A 26,802-nucleotide genomic window follows, 5' to 3' on the forward strand; every position below is an offset into this window, starting at 1 on the left:
GCTTTGTTTCACATTTTACTAGGTACATTTTCTTAGTAGAGCACAAAAAATGTGTAGGCTTCATCGATACCCTCTGCTTTTTTAGGGTGCGTCTAGGAGAACTGCTCTCCCGTAGAATTAAATAGGGTGAGTTGGTTGCGCAGTGATTTCCTCCATGCGTCTCATTGGGTTTCATCACGTAAAACGTGATGTGATCATGGGCTTTAGTCAGAATGTTATTTTGTTCACTTAAGATTCATTCTCAGGAAGGTTGAACAAATTTGAATTTCAGATGGAAGCTTTCTTTATGTGCTTCAGTAACTCTTTCCCTTTATATAAGAGAAAATCTTCTTGTGGGAGAGATCTACAGATCTCCTCAGGGCCGCGGGGCCTGGACTAGCAGCAGGGGGCCTTCACTGAAGGCTACTGCATCCTGAGCCTCATTAATGGGAGCGCTCTGCATATTTCCCAGAGACAACGTCCGTTGCAGTTATCCAACCCTTCCAGAAATTTGACACTGAGCAAAATTTGCCTTCATCTCCTACTAGAAAGCCTCTGAGTTAAAACAAAAACAAAAACTTAACCTAAAAATCATGAATGTCACTCTTGCTAAGAGACCACGCCATAGAGTGAGCAGCACACAGGTTACCGAGACAGCCTCCAGCACGCCCTAGGTCTGGGATGCTGGGCAGGTTACGTAGGCTTTCTGAGCATCGCTTCCCACATCTGTAAACATTGAGGTAAGCATAATACCTTCCTTGCAGGGTTACCGTAAGGATTAGAGAAGGTTTGTAATGAGCGTAGCACTTAGTAGGCACTTACCAAATATGAGCTATTACTATGGCAGCAAAACATGGTGTTAAAAGCAGGGGCTCTGGAACCAGACTCTGGGTCCACATCCTGCCTCTGATATATACTAACGGCCACTTAGGCAAGTTGCTTTACCTCCTCATACCTCAGTTTGATCATCCCCCAAATTAGGGAAAATAATAGTACCCACCTCTTCGGTAGGAGAAAATTAATTAATACATGCAAAGGACCAGTGTCGGGCACATACAGTAGGTACAGTGTAAGTATTTGCTATTATTCTTTTCCATTCCAGACAGTCCAGACCAGGGCAGGCTCTGGAGATGGGAGCCCATTGGAGGTCTCAACTGCAGATCAGTCACTTCTGTTGGTCTACAGTAGACGGAAGGTTCTGTCTGTTTTTATCAAGATATGTGTGCGGATAAACTTGGCTTTAATAGCATGTGTCAACAAGAAAAATAACAGAAACTGCATCTACAGTTTATTGTGTGTCTACTATATGTCAGGTACCTGCTAAGCTCTTTTCCAATGTTAATCCATTTAGTTCTCACAGTTACCCTAGGAGATAAGTACTATGGTTATTTTCATCTTACAGTTGAGGAAACTGAGGAACAGAGAGGTTAATTGGCAGTCTGAGGCCACACAGCTAACATGCCATGGACTCAAGATTCACACCTAAGTTTTCTACTTGTAGAGCTCGTGCTCTTAACCACTCTGCCGTCCAGCCCACTGTCCTCTGTATTAAGTGGAGAGCCTGCCCTGGAGCTTCTGGCTTCCTGTGCTTCATGACTTTTTCAATTTGATGCAGCAACTAAATATGATGGACAAATAATTCTATGGCTATGTGATAAACTCCCATGACCATTGTTTTTCTGATTAATGGTGGATTAATTAAATTCGAAGAGGTTTTGTGTCTGTAGATCTCTTATTTTATAGATAAGGAAATAGGGTGTAGACAGTTTTCCAAAAGTCTCAAGACAAGTTACTAGGAGAACTGAGACTCAAACCCGGGAGTCTTCCATCATTCCGCTGAGCCTGGAGTTTGAAAAGTGGAAATGATGCTTGACATTGGACACAACTAAATACTGTTTCTAATTATCATGGGCAAACTCAAACAAACAAAAGCTGCCTTATTATAATGTCTAGTCCTTACTTTTGCAAATGCCAAGTCATGCTTTGTCCATTACCAATAATGTCAATATTTCTGCAGGGAGGAGAAAAGGAGCTTCAAGCTTCCCGGGCAGTAAAAGGAAATATCAGTGCAAATGCAGGCCAAAACAAATAGCCTTAGTTAGGAAAGAAGCTATTATCTTATCAATATTCTTGGCCTTAAATGGCATTTCCTCTGCTGCAATTACAAACACCATCTGCAGCCGGCTCCTCTGAAAGAGGGAAAGGCTTGAAATTTGTAATGCGTGGTGCTTGCTAGCTGAGAAATCTCCCAGTTCAGCTTGGGAAGAACAAGGGTGCAGTTTCCGTTCAGTGAGGCAGAAAGGAGCTGTTCTAGACATGTATCAACTTCTCATGCTCTGGGTGTTAGATTCAGGGAGCTGTATCCCCTTAAATAACCATAATAACCCCTGGGCTTCACTAGTCTTTACTTGTTGCTTTTCTACGAACAGTGGCAGAGGGTGTGCGTGTCTTTCCTACAGACTTAGCCACCCTGTTGGCACACCATCATTTGTGTACTCAAGATGGTCCCTTTAACTCAGGAAATTATAAAATTGGAAAAAAAAGCATGAGTGAAAAATTGGTCTTATTTTAGACAAATCATTTCCATCCTCATCAAATCCTATTACTTATTTCCCCATAATTCAGGTTAAATAGAAAATCTATTCAGACGAGAAGGCCTCTGAAATGTTTTCCAAATCAAAGTGAGAAATAAAACGAGCCACAACTTGTAAAAGATACTCAACTATCACTCAAAAATAGATTAAGCAAGCCATAATGTCCAAGACAAACAAAACTCAAACTATTTTTTAATAAACTTAAAAAATTTTTTCGAATAATTCTAGATTTACAGAAAAGTTGCAAAGATGATACAGAGGGTTCCCATTTACCTTCCTGTTAACATCTTAAATTACTGCGGTACATCTGTCAAAACTAAGAAACCAACACTGGTGCATTACTATCAAATAAACCACAGATTTTATTCAGATTTCCTCAGTTTTTCCACGAATGCCCTTGTTCGGGTCCAGGGTCCCATCCGGGATACCACAGCTCGTTGAATTGTCACATCTTTGTCTCCTCTGGTCTGTGACAGTTTCTTTGTGTCATTGTTTTTCAGCTGGGACTGTTGTAACAGTAACACTACATGGCTCGTTTGAGTCTCAATGATGAGACCACTGACTATCCCAGCAACTCACCTAGTTGACAGATTCTGATCTGGATGTGGAAGGACTCTCCTGAACAGAAATTCTCCTTTAAAACCGCCTCATGACCAATCCCAGCCTCTAAAACCCTCTAAGTCCTCTTCACTAACTCTCCCTGTGGAGCCACTACTGAGCCTCTGACAAGGGGGCACTGTCTCTTGGTCAGCAGGTTTCACACACCCAGCTTTTTATGACCAACAGGCATCTTGGGTGGTCTCGGTGTTGGGGCTTTGACAGAGGGATCCATGATGATTTGATTCAATCACTGACCAAATGCACGAACCCTTTCTACAACATCTGATCAGGGCTAGTCAGGCCTGTGTGAACCCCACAGCCCCTAGATGAACACTTCCACTGACCGGGCACTGATTACCTGCCGAGAAAATCCATTCTATCCATTTTGAACAGCCGCAATTGTTAGAAGTGGCTTGGTCAAAATGAGCTCTAATGGGTTTCCTCGCAGCTTCTCTTCATGGACCCTATTTCTGTCCTCTAGAGAATCAAGTTATCAGATGGAAGGTCAGCTCCATCTGCAGTCCCACTACAGGGGTCTGGAAGGAGTCAGACACACTTGGGTGGTCCAGCTTTGTTCAGAGAGTATCACTTGGTGGGTGTCTGAATTTGGGAGTGTAACTCAATTGCCCCTCTCTGGGCATCATAGGATGATTGTGAAAATGAAATGGAGTAACACATTTGAAAGCCCCTAGCTCACTGCCAGGCACAGAGAAGATTCTTAATCCATGAAGCTTGATTGGTCAGGATGATCAACTCCTGAATATCCAAAATGAAATGTACCATTTACGTTGTATGATTATATTCACTGCTCTTCCTCACTGCAGTGAATTCTAACTTGCCTTCTTATAAACTAATTTCCTAAAAGATTCACTTTTATTTTCCTGTTGATTTTTTTTTCCTCGAGGCTTAATTAAGCTGTTACTGAACAGCACTGAAGTGTTCAATAACCTGAGAGGATCAGTTCATAACGTTCATGAATCCCATATATTGCCAACGTGTGAGATTAGTCATGGTAGTGGATGGGAGAATTTGGCAGGGATTAGCAAATACCCTTGTTAATCAACAGAATATGCAAATTAGACCCCCCACCGCTTGTGACATTGATCTCCATCTCCATGGCAACACCAGGGTTAGCTACATACATGGCAAGAAGTGATTTCAAAGCTGCAAAGTATGATAGAAATCACTGCAATGAGCATCGAGGGAAAACAAAAACACCCTGTGAAGAGTAGTCCCACTTCTTGAAGAAATTCATACAACTCTCTGTAAGTTGGGTATTATCTTCACTTTCCCAGGGCCTCTACTACTGGAATGTTAATTGACAGTGACTTAAACAGGAAAAAGCTGACAACAACGGAGGGTAGAAAGAGGTCAGAAATGATCCACAAAATAAAGAATCCATCTAGTTGACCAAACAACTATTTTGATTCTTTTTATTGAAGTACAGTCAGTTACAATGTGTCAATTTCTGGTATACAGCATAATGTCCCAGTCATACATACACATACATATATTAGTTTATAAATTAAGATTATTTGCGTATCTGTGTGTAGCAGGGTTGTCTGGGTTAGTAACCGAGTTCCAGCAGTCATTAGCTTTGTGACCTTAGGCAGAAATTTAACCTCACCGCACCTCCTTGTCCTTATCTATAACTTGGGGCTAATAACACATGAAAAGTGTTTAGAACAGTTCCTGGTCCAGAGTAAATACTCCAAAAAATGTTAGCTGCTATTATTATTCTTCTTGCTAGTTAGTCATGATTCTGGAATATAGACTGCCTTTCAATTTTATACCCTGTGAAGAAAATACAGGGCGAGAAAGGTTATATTTTCCATTTTCTAATTTTGTTTGTGCTGAAAAAGAGATTTGGAAATGTCAGCCCTGGAGAGGTTTTATAGGTATTATCATTTTCAATTTCAATAAAACACTTACGAAAATGGTAACTGTGATTCTTGTTGAAACACAGGATCCGAATAAAGACACATCATTGTTTAAAGTCTCATCAGAATCTAGGAGCAGGCGGATGTCTGTAAAATGGGATGTGATCAAAATTGAATTGGTTTACCTCCAAAACCAAGCCACGTCTTGATCTAATTAATTTTTTAATATATATGTAGCTCTGAAAAACAAACCCAGGCCCCTGTACCCTCATGGGCCAATTTTCTTTGTGGTCTCAGTTCATTTCACCTTGCCGCTGTCTGTTGGTTGATTAGGTTTCTAGTCCAAAGCAGGATAATTGCAGTAATGCAAGTTTCGATTTCATTTTCAGTGCTTACGTTTGATGGGAGATTATTCTAATAGATACTGGGCTCCTTGCTTCACGAAGTCAAAATTGTTGCTGCTTTTTTTTTTTTTTTTAAATGCAAACAAAACTCCTGCAGATCTCCACCCAGTGGTTCAAAAGCTTTTGGAGGTAGCCGAATGGAGCTGGAAGGGAATAAGGCTAGGTGTCAGAAACCTTAGGTCTGCAACCCCGCTGGCCTGCGCTACCATCTGACTCTTCTTCCTTCACCCCGATGCCCTTTGTTTCCGGTATACCTTCTTGTAAGCAATTACAATTCCTCTTTGGGATGAGGCAGGACCTAAACTGATGAATAAATAAATCAGATGTGTGATGGTCGGCAAACCATGACCTCTTGGAGAGAAACCATTTTCTGGTCTCCAGTGGAAATCTCTGGCTCCCTCCCAGGTTCTCAAGCATCTCAGATAAGACAATGGTTGTAAAAGGGCTCTGTCAAACCTTAACATGTATCCTTCTGAAGAATTAATATCAAATATGGACCAATCTAATTACCAACATGATTTAACTTTCCCTTTCACAAGGATCCAGTAGTCCCTGGCTTATAGTTCAGTGCCTGAACTGTAGTTCTTCTGTTTGTGTTAAAACAAGGCTCCATTCTAACATGCATTTGTACATGAATGTACTCTTATCAAAATAGACCTGTCTTCCATTTCATTGCTCCAGTTGCCTACCGTCTGCTTTCTAAACTGAGAAAGGGAGAGTTAGCTAATTCATTTAACCAGGAAACTAGCATTTATTGAGTCCCTACTCTGTCTAGATGTGGCCATCCAGGGATGAAGTCCCAAGTTCCTGCCGTGGGAGCTCACTGGTGGGCACGACCAACTAGGAGACAGAAGTGAACACTGTAAATGCCATGGTAGCTATATGTATTGGGTGCTGTGAAGCCGAGAAGAAACTGTCATTCTCGAGGGATTGTTGAGGAAGGTTTCCCAGAGGAGACCGTGCCTGAAAGAAATCTTGAAGAGTTTGCTAGTGAGAGGGAGTAGGATTTTCAAAGGTACAGCAGTTGGTGTGGCCAAAGGGCTGGCAGGAGTGTTTGGGGGAAGGGAAGTACTTTGGTACGTCTGAAATACAGTGGGTCTGAGGCAGGAGGTAAGGGTGATGAGGACGTCTGGGGCCAGATAATGGAAGGCTTGTAAGTGGAGAGCCACTGAGACTTGATAACAGGGCGTGCATGATCAGATTTGTCTGTTAACATTGTACAGTGAGCAGAGTATTGTGGTCACAGTCTAGAGAGGAGGCTACCGTGAAATTCAGGCAAGAAATGCCATAGGAATAGGTGGAAGTCTTAACAGGAGGAATTGAGAGGAGACAGTGAGAACACAGAACCTACAGTACTTGGTTACTTCTTGGATGTGAGACGGGAGAGAGAAGAACTCGGGACAATGCCCAAGTTTCCGGCTTGATTGAGATGGTGGATAAATCCAGAAAGGAGTAGGATACAAGAAACACACTTAATAGCCACATGGAATAAGAGAAGAGGAACCCGTTTGGGAAGATGAGTTCAGTTTTGGATGCCATTAGTTGGAGGTCCTGAGTGGCATTTGGGTAGAACTATCCATGTTTAGAGCTCAGAGGGGCTATCTGAGCTGATGAAAGTGTAGGGGAGGAAAAAATTTTTCTCAACCTTCTTGGGTTTCAGACCCAGCCTCATCCCTGGCTGGGTCAGAAAAACAAAGAGAAACTGAGAAAAACGTATAAAATTATTTAACATCAGTGTTATGTGACCTAAGAGTCTTCATAAGGAAATGAAGACCAGAAGAAACCAATTAGACCTGCGTATTTCTATGCCAGTTTTGATGAAGAATGAGCATTCATGTAGAAATATAATAGGTCGGGGGATGGGTGATAGCTCAGTGATAGAGTGTGTGCTTAGCATGCATGGAGGGTTCAAGCCCCAGTACCTCCATTAAAAAAAAAGGAATATGATGGGTCAAGGAGCACCAGGCAAGTGTAGTGAACTAGCGGGAACTTAGCAAGGCCCTTGGAGATAACGATGCTTCTTCCCTCTGGGTACAAGAGGGGCATTTCTCACATGAGGATTTTATGACCTGTTTCTGGGGAAAGGGGAGGAGGGAGGGTCAGAATGACAAATTCCTGCTTTTGTTGTTTTCCCAACCCCCCTTCAGCTTAACATATTCAGTATGCCGAAGTGCCATATTTTGGGGTTACATGTCCTAAACTCCATCAAAAGCAATGGAGATTTTTGGAGTAGTTACAGTAGAAAAGGTGGTTATTTCCTACATTAGTCGTGAGGCTGGGTCCATATCCTATTTCAGGAGTCAGCTAGAGGTCATCTTCTTTTAGAAGGCTGCCCTGACCTTCCAATCTCAATTAGCTTCTTCTGTATTACTCTTGAATAGCACTCTGTTCTTTGATTTTATAGCAGTGATCACAATTTAGAACTCCATATTTATGTTTAAGAGTTTACTATCTGTGGGCTTGGCATTATGCTAAGTGAAGTGAGTCGGACAGGGAAAGATAAATACTGTATGATATCACTTATATGGGGAATCTAAAAAATACAACAAATTAGTGAATAAACATAGAAGAAGCCCACTCACAGATAGAACAGACTAGTGGTTACCAGTGGGGAGAGGGGCAGTGTAGGGGTGGGGGAGTGGGAGCTACAGACTACTGGGGGTAAGACAGGCTCAAGGATGTGTGGTACAACACGGGAAATAGAGCCAATGTTTTGTAATAACTGTAGATGGAGTGTAACCTTTAAAAATTGTATAAAAGTAAAAAATTTAAATAAAAACAAAGCAAGAGAAAGCTCTATTAGGAAAATACATTCAGAATACTTAGACTGTATAAATTTTGAGATAGTCTTTCAAAAACAGTTTTAATCTGCAGCTTATGCCAGTTTACCAAAAAATGGTAATAAGTCTCTAAAGTAAAATTTAAAAAAAAGTTCACGCTCCGATTCTTCACTCGACTGTAATTCCCATGTGAGCGCAGTCACACCTGCCTTGTTCACTGCTGAATACCTACGGCTCAGCCTGGCGCATAGTGAATGCTCGGAGAACATTTGTTGACTGGATGGATGAAGAGTAAATACCTACAAAGAGGAGAATGAGGGAGAAAATTAGAGCCTAGGGCAGAATCCTGAGGAGCTCAAATGGTCAATAAGAGGAGAAGGTGACTGAGAAGGAGTAGTCAAATAGAGGCAGGAGGAAAGCCAGGAGAACAGAGTGTCGGAGAAGCCTGTGGAAGATGGTCGAGAAGAGGCTGGTCAGTAGCATCAAATGCTGCTGAAAGGCTGTGGGAAGTAATGACTGAGAAGCAGTCATTAGATATAACAATAGGAAGGTGATTGATGATCTTAGTAAAAGCAATTTTAGTGTTACGGTGGAAATAAAGTTTGAATAGGGACTTCTAGTCAGTATGTTGAACTAAGGTATCCCAGAAGACCCTATCCCTCCATGAAAACGTAGAAAGAGCGGATGAAATAGAACCCTAAGTCTTTGGCAATACGCAAGAAAATTCGAAATTGAAAGAGGAAAATTTCCAGGTGATGGAAACAAAGCAGCAATTCAAAGCCAAAGCAAAGTGCAACAGATGAAGCTAAATGGCCATCAGGAGTATTAGACCTGGATACGTCATGTACCTCGGGGCATAAGGTGAAGCCACAGCCCTGATGCAGAGCCTGGAGCTCCCTGCATAAAGCTAGGAGCCGGAAGTCCTGTCCAGTTCTCGATAAATCAGGACTCAAGGCCTGGGGAGGCGGAATATAAGTGGGGCCTAGAGTGTCAGAAATTGGAATCCCATGTCTGAATTTATATTAAAAAGCTGGGAAATTAAAATAAAAAACTGACTTTGATCCAGTGAAACCCAAAGAGGGCTGGCAGGGAAAGAAGACAAAACTGCAGCGAGAGAACTGTCCTACCTAGGGTCCGCGTGAGACTTCTACAGAAAAGAACTCTCCTGCTGAAGGCAGGCCCACCGTCAAATGTACAGAGCCAGAGGGGAAATAACCACTGCAGGGAGAGTCAGCAGTGACAATAAACAGGGCAATCCAGATTCCGGAAAAGTTGTCTAATAAGGCAATATGAAAGAGCCTTTACCATAAGATCTTCAAAATGTTCAATAGGAGAAAGGAAGGAATAGACTCCATAAGGTATCAACAGCACGTTGTGAAAAAATAGCAGACACATTAGAAAAGGTGAAACAGACCTAACATATATGTGTGTATATATGTATAGACGTGTGTGTATGTATTTATACAATTTCTAATATATGTTATACATAGTTTATATTATGATGTAATGTATAATGTAGTATATGTAGTATATGTGGGTACATCAATGAAATAAAAACAAGGCCAAGCAATAGACTAAATCCAGCTAGAGAGGGGATCGCAGAAGCACCCAGATTCTACAAAGTTGAGATGGGACTCGGAAAGAGAAATAAGAGCGAATGGAAGAGAGAATGAGGTCTCACATATCCCTCCTAGAAGTTTCAGAAGAATAGAGATTTAAGGGGAAGCAGTCCACGAAAGGTTGATGGCTAAATTTCCATACTTGAAGAAAAACAATTGAACAATTGAAGAAGCATAATGGAAGAGGAATGCCATGAGTAGGAATCTTTTTAATGTTTTCAAAATATTCAAATACCAACCAAATACTAGTTGTCACTCTCTAAATGGATGTTGAAATCTCTATAGAGGAATTGCTAGGAATATATACACACAGACACACACATAATAGGATATAAAATAAAAGTAGAGTCAATGGTGAATGTGAAGTAAGGAAGTGGGGATTGTTGGTAAACAACTTTTTTTCAGGAATCTTGGCTATGAAGGGTAAGAAAGATTGCACAGGAGCTGAATGCGCTTGTCTGACATATACATTTATGCTACATGAATAGCAAAAGCAGCAGAGCAACCTTCGGTGTACACTGAGTGCACACACATTCTTACAGCCGATCGTATAAAATGGCAGGGGACTTTTAAATTGAGGAATTCTCCAAAGCTGTTAGTTTTCTTGAAGTAACACCAGCAGCCTGTTCTATCATTTAAAATGTCACCGCTAGAGGCGCTCTTTTGTAGTATAACATTGCCTCCACAAAATCCTTGTTAGAACAAGTTCATACTGTATATAGCACGGGGAACTATATTCAATGTCTTGTAACTTACAGTGAAAAAGAATATGAAAACGAATATATATGTGTTCCTATATGACTAAAGCATTGTGCTGTACACCAGAAATGGACACACTGTAAACTGACTATACTTCAATTAAAATATATATATATATATAAACACTGACTATAGAAAAAGATATATATGTATAACTGAATAACTTTGCTGTACACTTGAAACTAACACAGCATTGTCAATCAACTATACTTCGATTAAAAAAAATACATGCTTCGAAAAAAAAATCCCTGTTAGAATCAGCCACTTGAGGGAGAGGGCTGTCATGAGGGCATTACTAGTAGTCCCTAACCCAGCACTGATGAGAGGATCTGATTAACTAGCTATCTTATTGGAAAGCAGTGACCCAGGGATGGGATATAGGAAAGGACAATATTAATAAAGGAGAAGAATTAGGACAGCCTGGATGCTAAAGTCTTATCTGGAGAGCAGTCTCCTGGGGGGCCTCCTAAGGACAGTGGGCGTCTGGATACCAAGATTCTGACAGGGAAGTAGGCACTGGTATTTTAGCGGCAGGAAGAGGAATGAGTAAGCGGGAAGATTTTTTTTTTGCTATGTTTTCAATATATTCAAACACTAACCAAATCCGAGTTGTCCCTCTCCAACAGGAATATTGAAATCTACAAAGAGGAATTACTAGGATTATCTGGCCTGGACAGTCATTTCCCCATAATCTTTAATTCATTTGTTAGCTTAAAATTTCATCATCATCAAATTATTTCATAACTGCCCACATGCAAATCTCTGGTCGCTAAGCTCACCCCAGTTATTGCAGGAGGAGAATGTCTGACTCACTGTGGCATACGTGCCAATTTAATTTTCATTTTGATTGGCATCTTTCCAAAAGGATTACTTCTACTAAACCCTCTGCTGATGGCAGTTGTAAATCGATAAACTACTGTACACTTGAACATCACTGTTGACAACACGTGTTGGAACATGATCAGTGGGAAAGGGAAGACAGCTGGTTTACAAGCAACAAATAAACAACTCACAGAACATCCACATAGCACGTTTTATTTCTCCTGACCCCCAGAATGCCATACCAGTAATCAATTGTTCACGGAAATGTACACTCCTGGAGAATGGTTACAATAGGAGAGGAACTTGTTGCCCAGTGATTCAAAGTACAGGGGCATAAAAATCCAAAGTTTTGTAAGTCCCCTCACCTGAGGGGTACTAATATTAGAATTCAGTACCAGGAGTCAGTTTCACCCAGGTTTGAAGCCTGGCTTTACCCAATTTTGTTCCCCCTCTTCCTAGCTCTTTGTCATCCTTCAAAATTCATCTTCACTGAGATGGTTTCATGTGTATTTTTGTTTTTCTGAGGCTGACCACTCCTGCCCACAGAGTTAGCTGTGCCTTCTTTTGGGGGCCCCAACACTTTGGACATTTGGTACCCCTCTTACAGTGCTTCGTCACATTTGATTTTAGTCATTTTATTTATTTCTCTCCCTCCTCCACTTGAGGCCAGACATAGTCACTGGAGAGGCAGTAGAGCAGTTTTTAAAACATGGGATATATTTGCAGCAACATGAATGGACCTAGGGATTCTCATTCTGAGTGAAATAGGTCAGACAGAGAAAGACAAATATCATATGATATCCCTTATATGTAGAATCTAAAAAAAAGACACACAAATGAATTTATTTGCTAAACAGAAACGGACTCACAGACATAGAAAAACAAACTTATGGTTACCAAAGGGAAAAGGCGGAGGAGGGATAAATTAGGAATTTGGGATTAGCTGACACACACTACTATATATAAAATAAACAACAAGATCCTCCTGTACAGCATAGGGAATACTTTGTAATAATCTATAATGAAAAAGAACATATATGTATAGCTGAATCACTCTGCTGTACACCAGAAACTAACACAGCATTGTAAATCAGCTATACTTCAATTGGAGAAAAAATGAGCTGTAAGTCAGAATGCATGGATTTGAATCCACCACTTCCTACCTGAATGAACTCACTAACTTCTTTGCCTCAGCTTCTTCCTCTGTAGGATGGGGATAAGCCCATAAGGATGTTGTAAATATTAAATTAGTAAATAAGGCTAAGGTACTTAGAATAGTGCCTGGGATATAGTTAGTGCTCAGGAAATAAATTATAGCCACTAGTACCTTTGCATCCCATCAGGCTGTAGCTCAGTACGTGGCAAACAGTTCTCAGTAAATGTTAAATGAATGAACAATTTGGCCCAGGACAAATTCATTTCACTTCTCTTGCTTCAGACCTCTTCTCTAAAATGAGATTGTTAATTGAGCATCAAGGCCCCTGTTATGAGATCAGGTTCTAAAATTGCTTTGAGGTCTTTGGTGGTTGCAGGAAAAGTTAGTCAATAGTTTCAATCTGTTGATTATACTTTTAGCTTTTTTTCAGATGGGAAAAGGTAAAGCAAATTAGTTAGGATGGATACTGGAGAAGTCCGATTGCAAAAGAATAGTCATGGGTGTCAAAGCATGGAAGTGAATACAGTGTCTGTAATATTTTTCTCTCTTTTGGCTGAACTCAAGCTTCCTGTAGCTGAAAGCAGATGGCACAAAAAAGCTTACAGTGTGGAAAGGCAGTTTTCCCTTATGGAAAGAACTGAGCGAGTTGGGAGTTGCTTTATCTTCTTGTCTCTGCTAAGTGGGGTGAAGAGAAAGTCCAGGAAGTGTCCTTTGGGTCTCCTGGCATTCCAAAACCCCAGATTACCTGAGTCCAACCAGAATAGCATTAAGCAGGAATTTACAATCATTGAATTTTAGTGAGGAATGTAGTGAAGTTCTCTATAAATGTCACTCTAAGAAGTTATTGTTAAAAGTGTATGAACTATGTCAATAACTATGAAAAGGTCATATCTATTCTTGTTTGTTTCATAATTCACTTTTGTTTAAAAAAAAAAGAAAAAAACATAACTGAATTGAAAATCGTGCTGTAGTCCATCTTTTTCTGTTACCCAAGCCGAGAGAGAAGCATATCCAAGCACCACTGTTCAGCGACCCAAATTCCAAACCCAGTGCCAAGGAGGAAAAAAGGGCTGGCTTTGTACACAAACACTGTATTGGCTGAAGATTCTTAGTTTAAATATGGGCACTGCCGCCTATGTACTGGCCAGGAAACCATAGATACCTCGGTTAGTCTCTCTAGACTTCATTTTCCCCATCTGTAAAATGGCAGTAATGACAACCTCTACCTTCCAGGTTGTTGTAAGGATTAAGGGAAATACTAGTGTTACAGCACTTCACAAGTTGCTTGTCCCAGTTATAACCACAGTATTTCCTGAGTGTTACCACCATTTGAAACCCCTGTGTCGGCAAACAAAACTAAAACCAAAAAACAAACAAATAACAGCTAAAGCAGAGTGGAGAGTTTAAAGATCCTGTAGGGCATCTGCCAGGTTCTCAGGTGGATTGTGGGCCTGGCCTTTGTCCCCTGCTTAGAATCTGAGGATCCATCTCCTCCAAATTCGGCAGGTTCTCCTGCCCAAATCCTGGTCACTGTCTGAAAAGAAATGTGTTGAAACTTAATCCTGATAGAGCACTGACGTAGTTTGCTGTTACCTCTCTGCTCCTTTAAAAGATGGCAGCTCATGATAGGAAATTGATGGAAACAGTGATAGGGAAATTGATGAAAACAGCCATTGGCAAATAGGAAATCAATCCAGATTTCCCTATGCTGGCTGTGAATCCCGCCCCCATATGCTAAGTAGTGGTGAACAGTAAATCATTTGCAAACATTGCATTCCCTTCCTCAAATCTTGACTTTAGGTCACTTTCCTCCAGAAATCCTATTTCCTGCAACAGCTTAGATCCAGAAAAATGACTGATTGTCTGCTTCTGCCTCAAATCCTCCATTATTTTTCCCCCTAGCTTTTCATTTAGATTACTTAGTTCGCTGGGCAAGAAATGAACCCAGTGTTACAGATATTTTGCCTTTGAGTTTTGCACATTTTAGGTCAGCCATAAATGTTTCATCATAGAAACACCTCATTTATGTTTGTTAGCCACCAGTCAATTCGTAAAATAGCAACTGTTCTTCAAGATCTTCAAACATTATTGAATGAAACTACATCGAACTCAGAGAAGCTGGTGCTTTTGTTGGCTCTGGATGCTCTGTTACCATTGGGGCAAACCATCTGGTTAAGAATAAATTTATTTATCTACAAAGTATTACCCACACATTGGATGAAATAAACTTTAGAAAATTGTTGTAACTGCCTTGACCCCATATGCACCAGGTTCACCCAATATGATCTTCCAGAGGCCAAGGCACTAGAGATCTCCAGGCCACATCAGACAGGACCTTACACTCTCTCAGTAATGATGTAGCTGCCCCTCTCCGCGTGACCACTGCTTGGTTGCAGGTCATGGGTATGTAAATAGTAACATAGGTTTTTTTGCTTTTTTTTATTGAAGTATATAGTTGATTTACAATGTTGTATTAGCTTCAGGTGTACAGCAAAGTGATTCAATTTTATATATATATATATATAAATTTTATATATATATATATATATACACACACACACACACACACACACACATACATATGCATACATACACACTTTTCAGATTCTTTTCCATTATAGGTTATTACAAGATAGTGGATATAGTTCCCTGTGCTACATAGTAGGTCCTTGTTGTTTGTCTGTTTTATATATATAGTGGTGTGCATATGTTAATCCCAAACTCCTAATTTATCACTCCTCCCTACGTCTTTCCCCTTTGGTAATCATAATTGGTTTTCTATGTCTGTGAGTCTATTTCTGGTTTGTAAATAAGTTCATTTCTATCCTTTTTTTTAGATTCCACATAGAAGTGATATCATATGATATTTGTCCTTCTGGCTGATTGACTTCACTTAATATGATAATCTCTACATCCATCCATGTTGCTGTCATTATTTTGTTCTTTTTTAATGACTGGGTATTATTCTATTTTATATATATATATATATATATATATATATATATATACACACCACATCTTTATCCATTCATCTGTCAATGGACATTTAGGTTACTTCCATGTCTTGGCTGTTGTAAACAGTGCTGCTAGTAACATTGGGGTGCATGTACCTTTTCAAGTTATAGTTTTATCTGGATATATGCCCAGGAGTGGGATTGCTGGATCATATGGTAACTCAATTTTTAGTTTTTTAAGGAACCTCCATACTGTTCTCTATAGTGGCTGCACCAATTTACATTCCCACCAACAGTGTAAGAGGGTTCCTTTTTCTCCACACACTCTCCAGCATTTATTGTTTCTGGACTTTTGAATGATGTCCATTCTGACTGGTGTGAGGTGATACCTCATTGTAGTTTTGATTTGCATTTCTCTAACAATTAGCGATGTTGAGCATCTTTTCATGTACCTGTTGGCCATCTGGATGTCTTCTTTGGAGAAATATCTATTTAGGTCTACTGCCCATCTTTAGGCAGTAGTGTAGTTTTAATAACGGAATGAGAGCCTTGACCCCATATATCCACCAAGGTAGACAAGGTTTCTGTTATAGTCACAAAAGCTTCTATAGGAAAATCAGCAACTGACTGGTGTTTGACAACCCTTGGTGAAAATAATATTTTCCTTGTACAAAACTTAAATCCCCACCTATTGAAGCTTAAGTTCATTTTCTTACGATCCTGCCTCCTTCTGGTCAGGGGAGAAACCTTCATCCCAGCAACATGATATTTTTCTCCAGGTTTTCTTGATTAAATGACCAAGCCAGTAATCAGAGGCCTTGAACTCTCAGTGTTGCAGCTGCTATGGCTAATTAAATGGCAAAGAGCTGAATTCATAGGTATGATGGATACCATCAGGGTGCTTTATGGTCTTAATGTTCATAAATTATGACTGAACAATGACATTTTTATGTGGGTTATAGGATTTTTCTTCTTAAGGATCAGAATTAATTAATGTCTTCCCAATGGATTTTATTTATTTATTTATTTAATTGATTGATTGATTTAAAAATATAAACCAGGGCTGGCTGCAGTAAATTCTATAGCTTAAGTATTTAGAGGATGATCTCAGGGAGAGGACATGTCCTAGTGCAGCTCAAGCCTAGGGTTCCCTGGCTTTTCATTCTGAATGCATATCAGGAGAGCCAATCAATTGCTAAAAAAATTGGTTCTGGAGACCTTTGTTTCTGAAGCATAATTCCCCCAAATGAGCTGACTAGGAGAGACTCTTTGCCAGGTAATAAATGTGTCAGGTTATGTTACAGAATACAGTAGTCACTCTTCCTGTCTCTGGAATTCCAGTGTGACACTGACAAGATTTCCTTAAATTGCGTTTTTCTTCCTGCTTGGAGTTAGGTGGCATGAGCCTTTGCTAATGGCTTTTCTCTAATCTCCTCATTTGTATTTCTATCCAGTCGCTTCTCTGGGTTTCTGGACACCATTAAATAGACCACAAAAGATGATACTTGCTGCCCAGTCCCTTCAGTACTCCCTCTGCTGCCCTACTCAGTTGCTAGTGAGATCCCAGTGTTGCTTGCCCATGGTGCACTTGAACCTGCCCCTTTTCCCTCCCTTTGAGCTCATCATCAGTCATTGACCTGGTAACTGGTCACTCAGGTGTTTTGAGGGACTGTCAGTGAAGTTGGCGAGCAAACTGGCAGGTGGCTCTGATTATGTTTATCTTCACGAAGGAAGGGTGTTTGAAATCTTTTCAGAGTTTCAGAAAGCCAGCCAGTTCCTTCCTGCTCAGAAAGTACTGAGGCTGCTCCTGATTAGGCTGTCTGAATCCTCTCATTTTTACTCATCACAGTCACATCTGTTTGGGTTTCTCTCTCTCCTGGAGATGCCTCTTGAGAGCAGGTCCCCTCAGCTTCTTTGCAGCTCATCTGAGTCCTGCCAACAGAGATTGGCAGAGAACAATCAGCATTCTCTGCTCTGATAACTCACATAACTCTCCCTGAAAAGAATGCCAAAACCTGGTTCTCAAGTGAACCCATGAGGAATGGAGCCAAAGAGACTTTTATATTTTTCTTTGCAATCTAGTGGAGAGTTTACATTCTGGTAGGCTAGGGAGAGGCCCAGTATGAAGAGGGCGGGGTGAAGAGGTAGGAGGAACGGGGACATAGACACAAAAATCATTGGCTCCCAGAGCCGAAAAGACTTTCAAGAGCATCTCATCCAGAGGTTTTCCAATGTTTCATTTTTAGCAGTGGAATCTCTTTATTTTTATTTTTTCATAAGAAATCACACAGTAAGTCCCACTGTATAAAAGAGAGGAAAGCAGAAGTGCTATGGTTGAAACATGGGCGAGGTGAAACTGCCATCACCTCCGTGTACTCTTCGGGCTCTGCAGAATACGATTTGAAAGCCATTAATTGTGTCTCAAGGATGACTTTAAAGATGGGGAAACTAGAGTCCCAACAGGAGAAATGACATGACCAAGGTCACACAGCCAGTTCGTGGTAGAGACAGGATTAAAACGTATGCCTCCTGTCACCGAGGCTAGAAGTCTTGATGAGCCGAGCTGGAGAAAGGCGCTAAGGATGCTTTCTTCCTGAATCTGATGAAGGAGAGAGCTTGCTGGACAGTGCAGTGAGGGGAGGAGGTCTGGGAAGAGCCGAGGCGACTTAAGCCCACCCAGCAGAGAGCAGCTGGGAGCCCTGGAGTTAAGCAGGAAGAATTGAAACTATGAATCTGCAGGAGATCCAGGAAATTCCATAGCAAGGATGCGGTGTGAACTGGTAGGAACACAGCAGGACAGGAGAAAAAGGTATGCTGGAAATGAGTGTCAAAGGAAAGTTCTTTATTCATCCTCCCACTAAAATGCCAGCCATGCTACTGGTCTTGGGTAGGCGAAATATGCTTCCCTATGGTGGGCTGCAAGTCTTTCTTTCATTATGCGCTCCTAAGATGAACGGGGTTTTGGCACAGTTCTTTGAGAGTTATATTCACGCTCTTTTCTGTGTTTGGAAGCTCCTGAGAAATGCACATGAGAGTTAGGAAAGGATGAAAATATCTGTTTAATTAATAATTAATTAATGATCACACAATACGATTTGGACCCTAAGTCAAAATGGCTTTTCTTCACTATCCCCCCCGATGATCTCCCTCCAGTGACAGGCTTCTGTGAGTTCTCTCACTGGAGGAGAGAGGAGAACGCACGTGGTCTGTAGGCAGACAGATCACAGAGAGTTCCAGGCCCCTACCTCTGGTCTCACCCATCACATGTCCATGGAGAAAAACGAATAAAGGTGGGGTATAAATAGGCAGAAGCACATTTTATGAGCTGGCAGGAACATGTGACAGGGAGAGAGTCTGGTTCCCCCTATACCTCTCATTTTTCAAGATTATAAAATGTAATTGGTAGAGGGCAGTTAGAGCAAGAAAGATGTCTATAAACACCCATAGAATCATCAATTATCAGCTTTGACAGAGTGGTTCCAGGAGCTCATGGCATAGTTTAATTCTCTAATTTATTAAAAAAACAAAAACAAACCCCCAAAACCCCAAACCCCTGGGGTGGTGGGCAGGGATTAGTAACAGGGCTGATGTATTTACAGGTCTGTGTTTGCGACTTTGTAGTGATGTGCCCCTCCTCTTCATTATATATTCCGGAAGTCTTCTCCGCGTCTGTTTCCCTCAAATACCCACTTCAGAGTGGCCACACCGGTAATCTCCAGGCATCCTGAATGTGCCTTGTGAATGGTGTTTGCACTAGCAGTGAGTGCTCTCCCTGTGGAGAAGTGGAGGAAAGAGCATGGGAAAGCCCTCCTCATTTTCTCAGTACCATTCCCTCACTCTTCCCAAGTTCTGTCCCTTGCCTGAATCAGAGCTCATCCTTCTTTAGCTTGGTCATGCCTGCTTTGGTTCAGGGTCCCAAGAGAGAAGCAAGGGGTGGGGGGAGGCCCTTGGAGCTGGTACTCAGCACAAGGTAAAAACATGCACAGTGAGTAAGAATCTGTTAACTGTCCATCCCACACCCCACATATTTGGTCCTGGTCAGAGCTTCTTCTGACCCCTCTTTTGGTGAGATTACCTCCCTTCATGGTACTTGGAATTTGAATAGCATACTCTCTGAGCCAGGAAACATCTTCCTACCCTTCAGAATCAATATCAATCAGTCACTTGTCAATTATTTTCAACAAACTTTTATTGAGCATAAACTATGTCAGGAATATAGTGGTAACCAAGATCCAGTCCCAATTTTTAAGGCGTTCAATGTCCAGCGGGGGCAGACCAGGGTTTTCCCTCCGTGAATTAAAGTCTGAAGATAATTCAGTGGACTCAAGGTGCTAGAACACTTCTACCTTGTCCTCCCTTTTCTTTTGGGAAAGCGCAGAGCACAAAGAAGCAGTAGGCTGACCTGCAGGCAACCTCAGACCATTCAGCATCATTCTCCTCTATCTAGCCATCTCAGTCCCTGCAGCCTTCACCCCAGCCCACCTTTGCAGACACATAATAGTGCTTCTGGGGCACTTCTAGGGCAAGAGACACTTCAAGACTGGGGAAAAGTGGAAGGGAACTGGCGGCAGCTTCTCTGGTAGAGCAATGAAATCGACAGAAGGTTCAGGTGATTGAGCTCTGAAGGGCTTAGAAGCCTGGAAGATTTCAGTTTCTTAGTTGGGAGCTCAGGCAAAAGAGCTCAGAAGAGGACTGGAGTCTGGCATTTGGTTTTGCATCTACATCAATTCTGAAAAGATCCAAAAGGGGGTGGAGGTCCAGTAAAGAGAGTGTCGTGGTAACTCCAAGACAGTGTAGCCCTGCGATTGGGGGCTTCTTTTCTGACATCAGAAATCGAGTAAAATAGTAAAATAATCCTGTCTATTTCAAGGGAGGGATGTGGATGGTCTATTCTCTTTGTTACCTTCTTGCCCTCAAAACTCCTTCTTTCTTCTCCTCCAAACTAAAATATAGAACAAGGACGGGACAGAACTTGTTAATTGAGTGAAGCGAGCAAAAAGGCAGACTTAGTCCCTGAATTGGAGGGAGGCAGGCTGCCTGAGCTTGAGGCGCAGGAAAAAAAAGAGAAGAGATTGGAGACGGTCCAGAGCTTAAATAAAGAGGCTCAGCTCTGCATTTCGCAAATTTATTGGTACACGACCCAAGCGCTTTGCCTGGATCCCAAACCCGAACAAAATGATGAGGGGGCGCAGAGGGAAAACGGGGTTTGGATCGCACAAACGGATCTGAAATGAAAAGTCAGCAAAAACCACTGGGTGGCAGCGTGGTGTGCGGGCGCAGCTCTGCAGTGCCTGCTGCTACTGCTGCTGCCGTTGCCGCGGATGCTGAACCAGTCTGGGAGCCCCGGCCTCTCTCTTGAATGGCTACAAGTGTCGCCATGCGAAAAACCTCAGCTAGTGTGTGCGTGTGGAGGGGGGTGGGTGTTGTAAGTCCGAGCCTGGGGCCGGGGGCTTGCGAACTTCCTGGGGGCTCCAGCCTGGGCGTAATCTAGCCAGCTGAGAGTCAAACACCAACGGAACGTCCCACTCCGCCATCCCCATCTCCAAGCAACCCGCCGCTCCTCCAACACAACTGCCTCCTCCCAGTGCCTCCTCCATCACTGTTTTCTCCCGAAGCTCCTTCAGGGAAGAGGATGGGGAGAAAGGTTGGGGAGATGGGGCAGTGTCTGAGCCCCTACAGGTGTTAGCCCGAGCGGCCCGCCGGGGACTTGGAGGGTGGGGCGGGTGGGGGCGGCCGGCGGCGCGGAGCCAGCGGGCTGGGCTCCGGGAGGGAGGGGCCGCCGGGGGAGGGGGCCTCGGGGAGGCCGTCGCGCTCTTCCGGAGGGTGCCTGCGGCGCTGAATTCCTGTACCAGTCTGTGCCGCGCCCAGAGCAGCAGCAGCGGCCGCCGCAGCAGCGAAGATGCGAGGCCATTACCTGTTTGAGCCCCGTCGGAAAGCTGGCCCCGGCCAACTTTTCCCGATCGGCAGGCCAAGAAGTTGCAAGGACTAGTCGGAGGCTCGGAGGGGCCAGGACGAGGGCGCGCCCCCCCGCGCGCTTCCTCCATCCCCCCTCCCTGCCGCCGCCCGCGCTCCCGGCCTCTCTCCCGCCCGCGCTCCCTCCCTCCGCCCGCCTCCCTGCTCCGGCCCCCTCCGCGCGGCACCGGGCGGGGGGTGCCGCGAAACTCCGACCCGAGCCACTTGGACTTGCACAGTGTCCTCTGGGCGCAGGGGCCGAGCGCACGCACTCGCGCAGCTCTGCCTCCGCCTGCCCGTCTCGCCCGCGATCCCGGCCCGGGGCTGTGGCGTCGGCTCGGACCCAGGCAGCCGGCAGCCCGCGCGGGAGCCGGTCCACCGCCGGAGGAGCTCGGCCGGCATGCTGAGCCCCCTCCTCGGCTGAAGCCCGAGCGCGGAGAAGCGCGGCCGAGCGCCGGCTCCGGAGACCGAGGCGGCGGAGGCGCGAGACCCGGCGGGCGAGCGGCGGCGGAGCGCGAGGAGGGGGCGAACCCGGCGAGGGGCCGCGAAAGAAGCGGTGGTGGTGGGCGTCGTGGCCATGGCGGCGGCTATCGCCAGCTCGCTCATCCGGCAGAAGCGACAAGCCCGCGAGCGCGAGAAATCGAACGCCTGCAAGTGTGTCAGCAGCCCCAGCAAAGGCAAGACCAGCTGCGACAAAAACAAGTTAAACGTCTTTTCCCGGGTCAAACTATTCGGCTCCAAAAAGAGGCGCAGAAGGAGACCAGGTTGGCAGGGGCTCTTGGCTGGCTCTTTTTTCTTTTTTTGTCATACTTTCCGAGTGTGGAGGGGGCTGAGGGCGTGGATGGAAGCGGAGGTGAGTTTGTCGGTGGCCCACCTCTTGCGGATGTGGCCACCTAGCCGGTGTGCGTGCGTGGAAAGCGATCGCTTTTTCGCCTCCTTCGTGGCAGTACCAGGCTTGCTGCATTGCAACTGCCGTGGGACAGGCGCAGAGCCTGGGGGCATACCCTGCCCGGGGGGGCGCGCCGTCAGCTTCAAACAGACCACATGTGTGCGTGCCCGTGGGCTCTGGGCCGGCGTGACCCAGACATGGCTAGCGTGTGTGTGGCGTGGAAAATGCAGGCGCGGAGCTGGGCAGACCCCCCCGCCCACTCCCCACCCCGGGAGAACCCGGGAACCCCTCCTTTGCCTTTATCCCTGCAACTCCGACCCTTCCCCTCCAGCTTCCACCCTCGAGGGCCGTGGGTTTCCGCTATCCAGGCATTCCGTTTCTTTGATCACTTTGAAGCTTATCGGGACGGACTTGTGGTGCCGGTTTGAAATATTTGCTGGAGAGGAGGGGGTGGATTTCCAGAACCTTGTGGCCGAGAGCTTAGTGATCTGGTTAGACTAGTAAAACTGTGGTTACTTGCTACCAAAACGCAGGAGTGAAGAGAGAATTTAATCTCTGAGCCAGATTGTGGGTCCTTTTGAACCCGTTCAGTGAGAAGAGTAGCGCGATATTCCAGTGCCAGGGGAAATTCACAAGGCTCTAGGTGTCAGGTTGCGTCAAGGTAGACCTTCAGGCGAACCGGCAGCTTGTTTGGCCATTCTTAACCAAATGAATCCTGACGCTATTCCCTTACTTTTAACTAGATACATATTACAGAATTTCAGACTATTCACCAATCTGTTATTTCTCTATTTATGTGTTCTACACACCCTGGAATGGAAATGCAACCATACATTTTCTGTGTGCTCGAAGTTTTTAAGGTGTTAGCTGTAAATTAGGCTTGTTTTTAAAAAGGTTTAAGCGGTGGCAAAGTACGATTATGTGGCCTGAATCATCACATAAATATTATTTCAGTGCAGGTGTCTGTATTCAATAAAAGCAGATTTTGGATAACATGGCTCTTATTGGTAAATGAGGTACTTGATTAATCTATGGTGATTCATAGTTGAAAATCATTTTGAGAACACGTATTTTGTATATGTGCTGCTGAAGAGAGCACGAGAACACGTATTTTGGATAATTATATTTCTGACACTAAATTGAAAATAAGAATGGACTAATTTTCTTTCCTCCCCACCAACAAAATCCCTGCTCTTTGCACCCGTTTCCTCTAAGGATAATTAATATGATAGGGGATGGTCATGGTTGTTTTAGTCTCTCCTCCCCCTCCCCCTTTTTAAAAATCACAGCTCACATTTCTAAATATAAGTCCTTTGATGGGCGTCCAGGTTATTTATGCATTTTCAACCTTCTTGGAATGGAGGGGATTCTTTATTCAAATTGCGGTAATTCTGAGGGAATTCTTTGCTAGTGTGTTTTTGGTCCCTGCTTGGCAAACCACTCAAAATTATCTTTGTATTTCTCCTTTTCCTTCCACATGACAAGTGGCACATTGTTAAAAGGCAGAATGTGCCATTTGCCAACGCATTCTGAATGTTCAATGAGTATGCCACTGTAAGCCAAAGGACACCCTATCAGAGACTGTCTCTGCTGTCAGAAGCTTTAGGGCTTTACCAGTGTTACCAGGTGGAAATCAAATGTTTCTTCAGTTTGGAGATTTCTTCTGAAACTCGGAGTTTGTTCATTTTCTTTCTTTCAGAGGACTCTTTAAAAGTGAAGTTTGAGCCTTCCCACTAAAATTTGTAAATGAAATTAGAAGTTTGAATTCTGACTCTTTTCAACTGTATATGCACAACTTATCAATTGATCCAAACCATGGTTCTCTTTACAGAGCCTCAGCTGAAGGGTATAGTTACTAAACTATACAGCAGACAAGGCTACCACTTGCAGCTGCAGGCAGATGGAACCATCGATGGCACGAAAGATGAGGACAGCACTTACAGTAAGTGACCGCAGAATAAATAGCATATCCCAGCATGTTGTTGACACTGTGTTTTCTTTCTTAATTTTTTAAGATAAACATCCCTTGCTTAAATTCTGAAGTGAATCCAAAATGTAGTCAACACCAGACAATCGTGTTTAAGCAGGTTAATAACCTAAGGGAAGTGGAACATGAAAATAATCTAAAATAGTGAACTGTAGCAAATAATGTTGACACCATCTGAAGAACAATCCAAATGTCATCTCCATGGTAATCTGGATAGATTTATAGCTGTCCTTTGGATTTTATTACTTTTTTCCCTCGCAGAAAATTTACTCACCCACACACTGATCCTGAAATAGCATGTTATCTCTACTCTTAAGAACCGGTCTCATCCCAAGAGAGAGGAGTGGTTTCATGTCATGAGAATTCATCATAACAAGCTTTCACGTCTCCCCTCTCCACACACACTGATAACTCTGAGACTAATTGGGATTTTAACATTGAGATACCTCCACAGGTGGGTAAAGAGATTTTTTTTTTTAGTGCTTTATTTTTAACCATGGTTTAAGTAAAGACCAAATTGGAGACCATAATGGTGAATCTAAAAAAGAAACACATCAAAAATAAAGTCAATATGACTTCTAATTACTGAAGTACAGTGATTCTAAGATATTATATAAACTTTTGTGACACATGCTTTATTTATTTGGAGTAACAAAAACTCACAAATAGTGAAGCCCTCTTCAATAATGATAACTGATGTTTTGTTTTTGTTTTGTTTGCAATTAGCAGCTTTCTACAGATCTATTAAATGTTTCATGAGGCTAAAACACCTAGTTCTCACAATTCACTCCCTATTTTCTCTAATGTATATAGCACTTCCCTCAGACTTTGATAGTTCCCCAGAAATAGTTGCATTGTCAAGGAAAGCCCATCTGAATGCTAACAAGTCCTCTGCGGCATTTTCAGAGATGCTGGCCAGAGGCGCTGAAGCCATAGACAAGGGTTCCAATGTTGAGTGTTAAAGAGTTTCACACCTTTTAATAAGGCTTCCTGGGCTGGTGCATGGCCAAGGCGAGACCTCAAGGGGAAGTCACCTTTAATTACCTTTGAAGAAAGCTCTGTGCTACCTAGGATGAAAAACTTCCATACTTAAATGGTTTAAAGGTTCTTCGCTGTTTTGCAAAATGTTATGTGACTGTTGTGATATTAAAGTTCTAATTGTTAAGTTCTAGATGTTCTTTCATGATACTCTTCTATTTGAAAAAATTAGTCAAGTGTAGCTGGAGGGTTTTACTGTACACCTCTAACAGACATTAGTACATGATGATCAGTAATAAAACATTCCCATAAATTGTATGTTCAAATTGGTGTTTGGGAAAGAAGTTAGGGGATGTAAGCTGCTCCGTTTTTCAAAGTGCCTTAGAGAAATGGATTCGTTGGGAATTAATGAAAGGACATTCATGATTAGTTGCTAATGAGCCCCACCCAACCAGGTTTCCCTCCTTCTACTTTTAACATCTTCTCCAGATGGAAATCAGTGAAAAGATTATTTTGGGTCCAATGTTCACATGCGTTTCCTGAAAAGGAAAAAAATATATATCAGATGATTCATTTGCTGTGCCTTATCAATAGCGATATGCCACACGCATCAAGATCACCCTGTAGGTAGTCATTTTAGGGTATGACACACACCCAGACACAGGTACACACACATATATGCGTGTAAATCAAGACTCCGTTTTTTAACTATGGAATCACGTAGGTTTTACTTTTCAGTTCCTACATATGCATAGCTTCTGCCTTTGATTGTCTTATAACTGACTGATAGACAGGGCATTTCTGTATGCTAATGATACTGTGAGACCATTAAAGTGTCTGATAACCAGAATCTGTGTTTAGGCAGAGCGAAATAATGAGAGGTGAGTCAGCCGGCGGTGAGTATTACCATCGCGTGAAACAGACAAATGAAGAGTATCTCAAAAGAAATAGCGAGTCTGTGTGGCTTGACTCTACCCCTGCTGCCAAGTCTGACCAGAGCTAGCTTTTCTTCCCAACGGAGTATATTGTAGGGCATAAGTCATCATGAAACAAGACTGTTTAATGGTTAAAGTGATCATTAAATTGATCATCATTAAAATGGAAGTCTAGTCATGCAAACGTATTCTTTTCTTTCCCCCTAAAGCCAAGCAATTTTCTTGGCATTCATTATTTAATTATTTTAACTGAGTGGAACAAGAATACCGGTTGTTTTTTTTTTTTTTCCAACTCTCACCTTTTCATGTATATAGTATTTCTTAATATGATTCCTGTTATTATGTTTATATTTTTTCTTATTTTTTATTAATTGTTAGGCTTTTTCATCATGCTTTTCTCATTCAGTTCAATTTGGCTGATTTTATGATATTTTGATTCTGATGAGGTAAGCAAGATCATGATAACAAAGCAGTTCACATTTACACAGATACTTCAATTTCTAAAAACGTATGT

The 26,802-nt window shown here is 42.8% G+C and overlaps 1 protein-coding gene across 3 annotated transcripts in view; it reads left to right on the forward strand.

The window, feature by feature from the left end:
• FGF13 (fibroblast growth factor 13) overlaps positions 1-26,802 on the forward strand; it is a 442,238-nt gene that overhangs the window by 355,163 nt on the left and 60,273 nt on the right. For 2 of the 3 annotated variants that reach the window (XM_031445397.2, XM_064483315.1), the window contains one exon: positions 24,220-24,330. In XM_031445397.2, coding sequence (XP_031301257.1) covers positions 24,220-24,330 — 111 coding nt within the window. Of the gene's footprint in view, positions 1-21,362; positions 22,264-24,219; positions 24,331-26,802 lie in introns of those variants that run through there. The other variant, XM_010997070.3, reaches the window with a different exon arrangement.

Source organism: Camelus dromedarius, chromosome X, assembly GCF_036321535.1.
Source record: "Camelus dromedarius isolate mCamDro1 chromosome X, mCamDro1.pat, whole genome shotgun sequence".
Lineage (NCBI taxonomy): Eukaryota > Metazoa > Chordata > Mammalia > Artiodactyla > Camelidae > Camelus > Camelus dromedarius.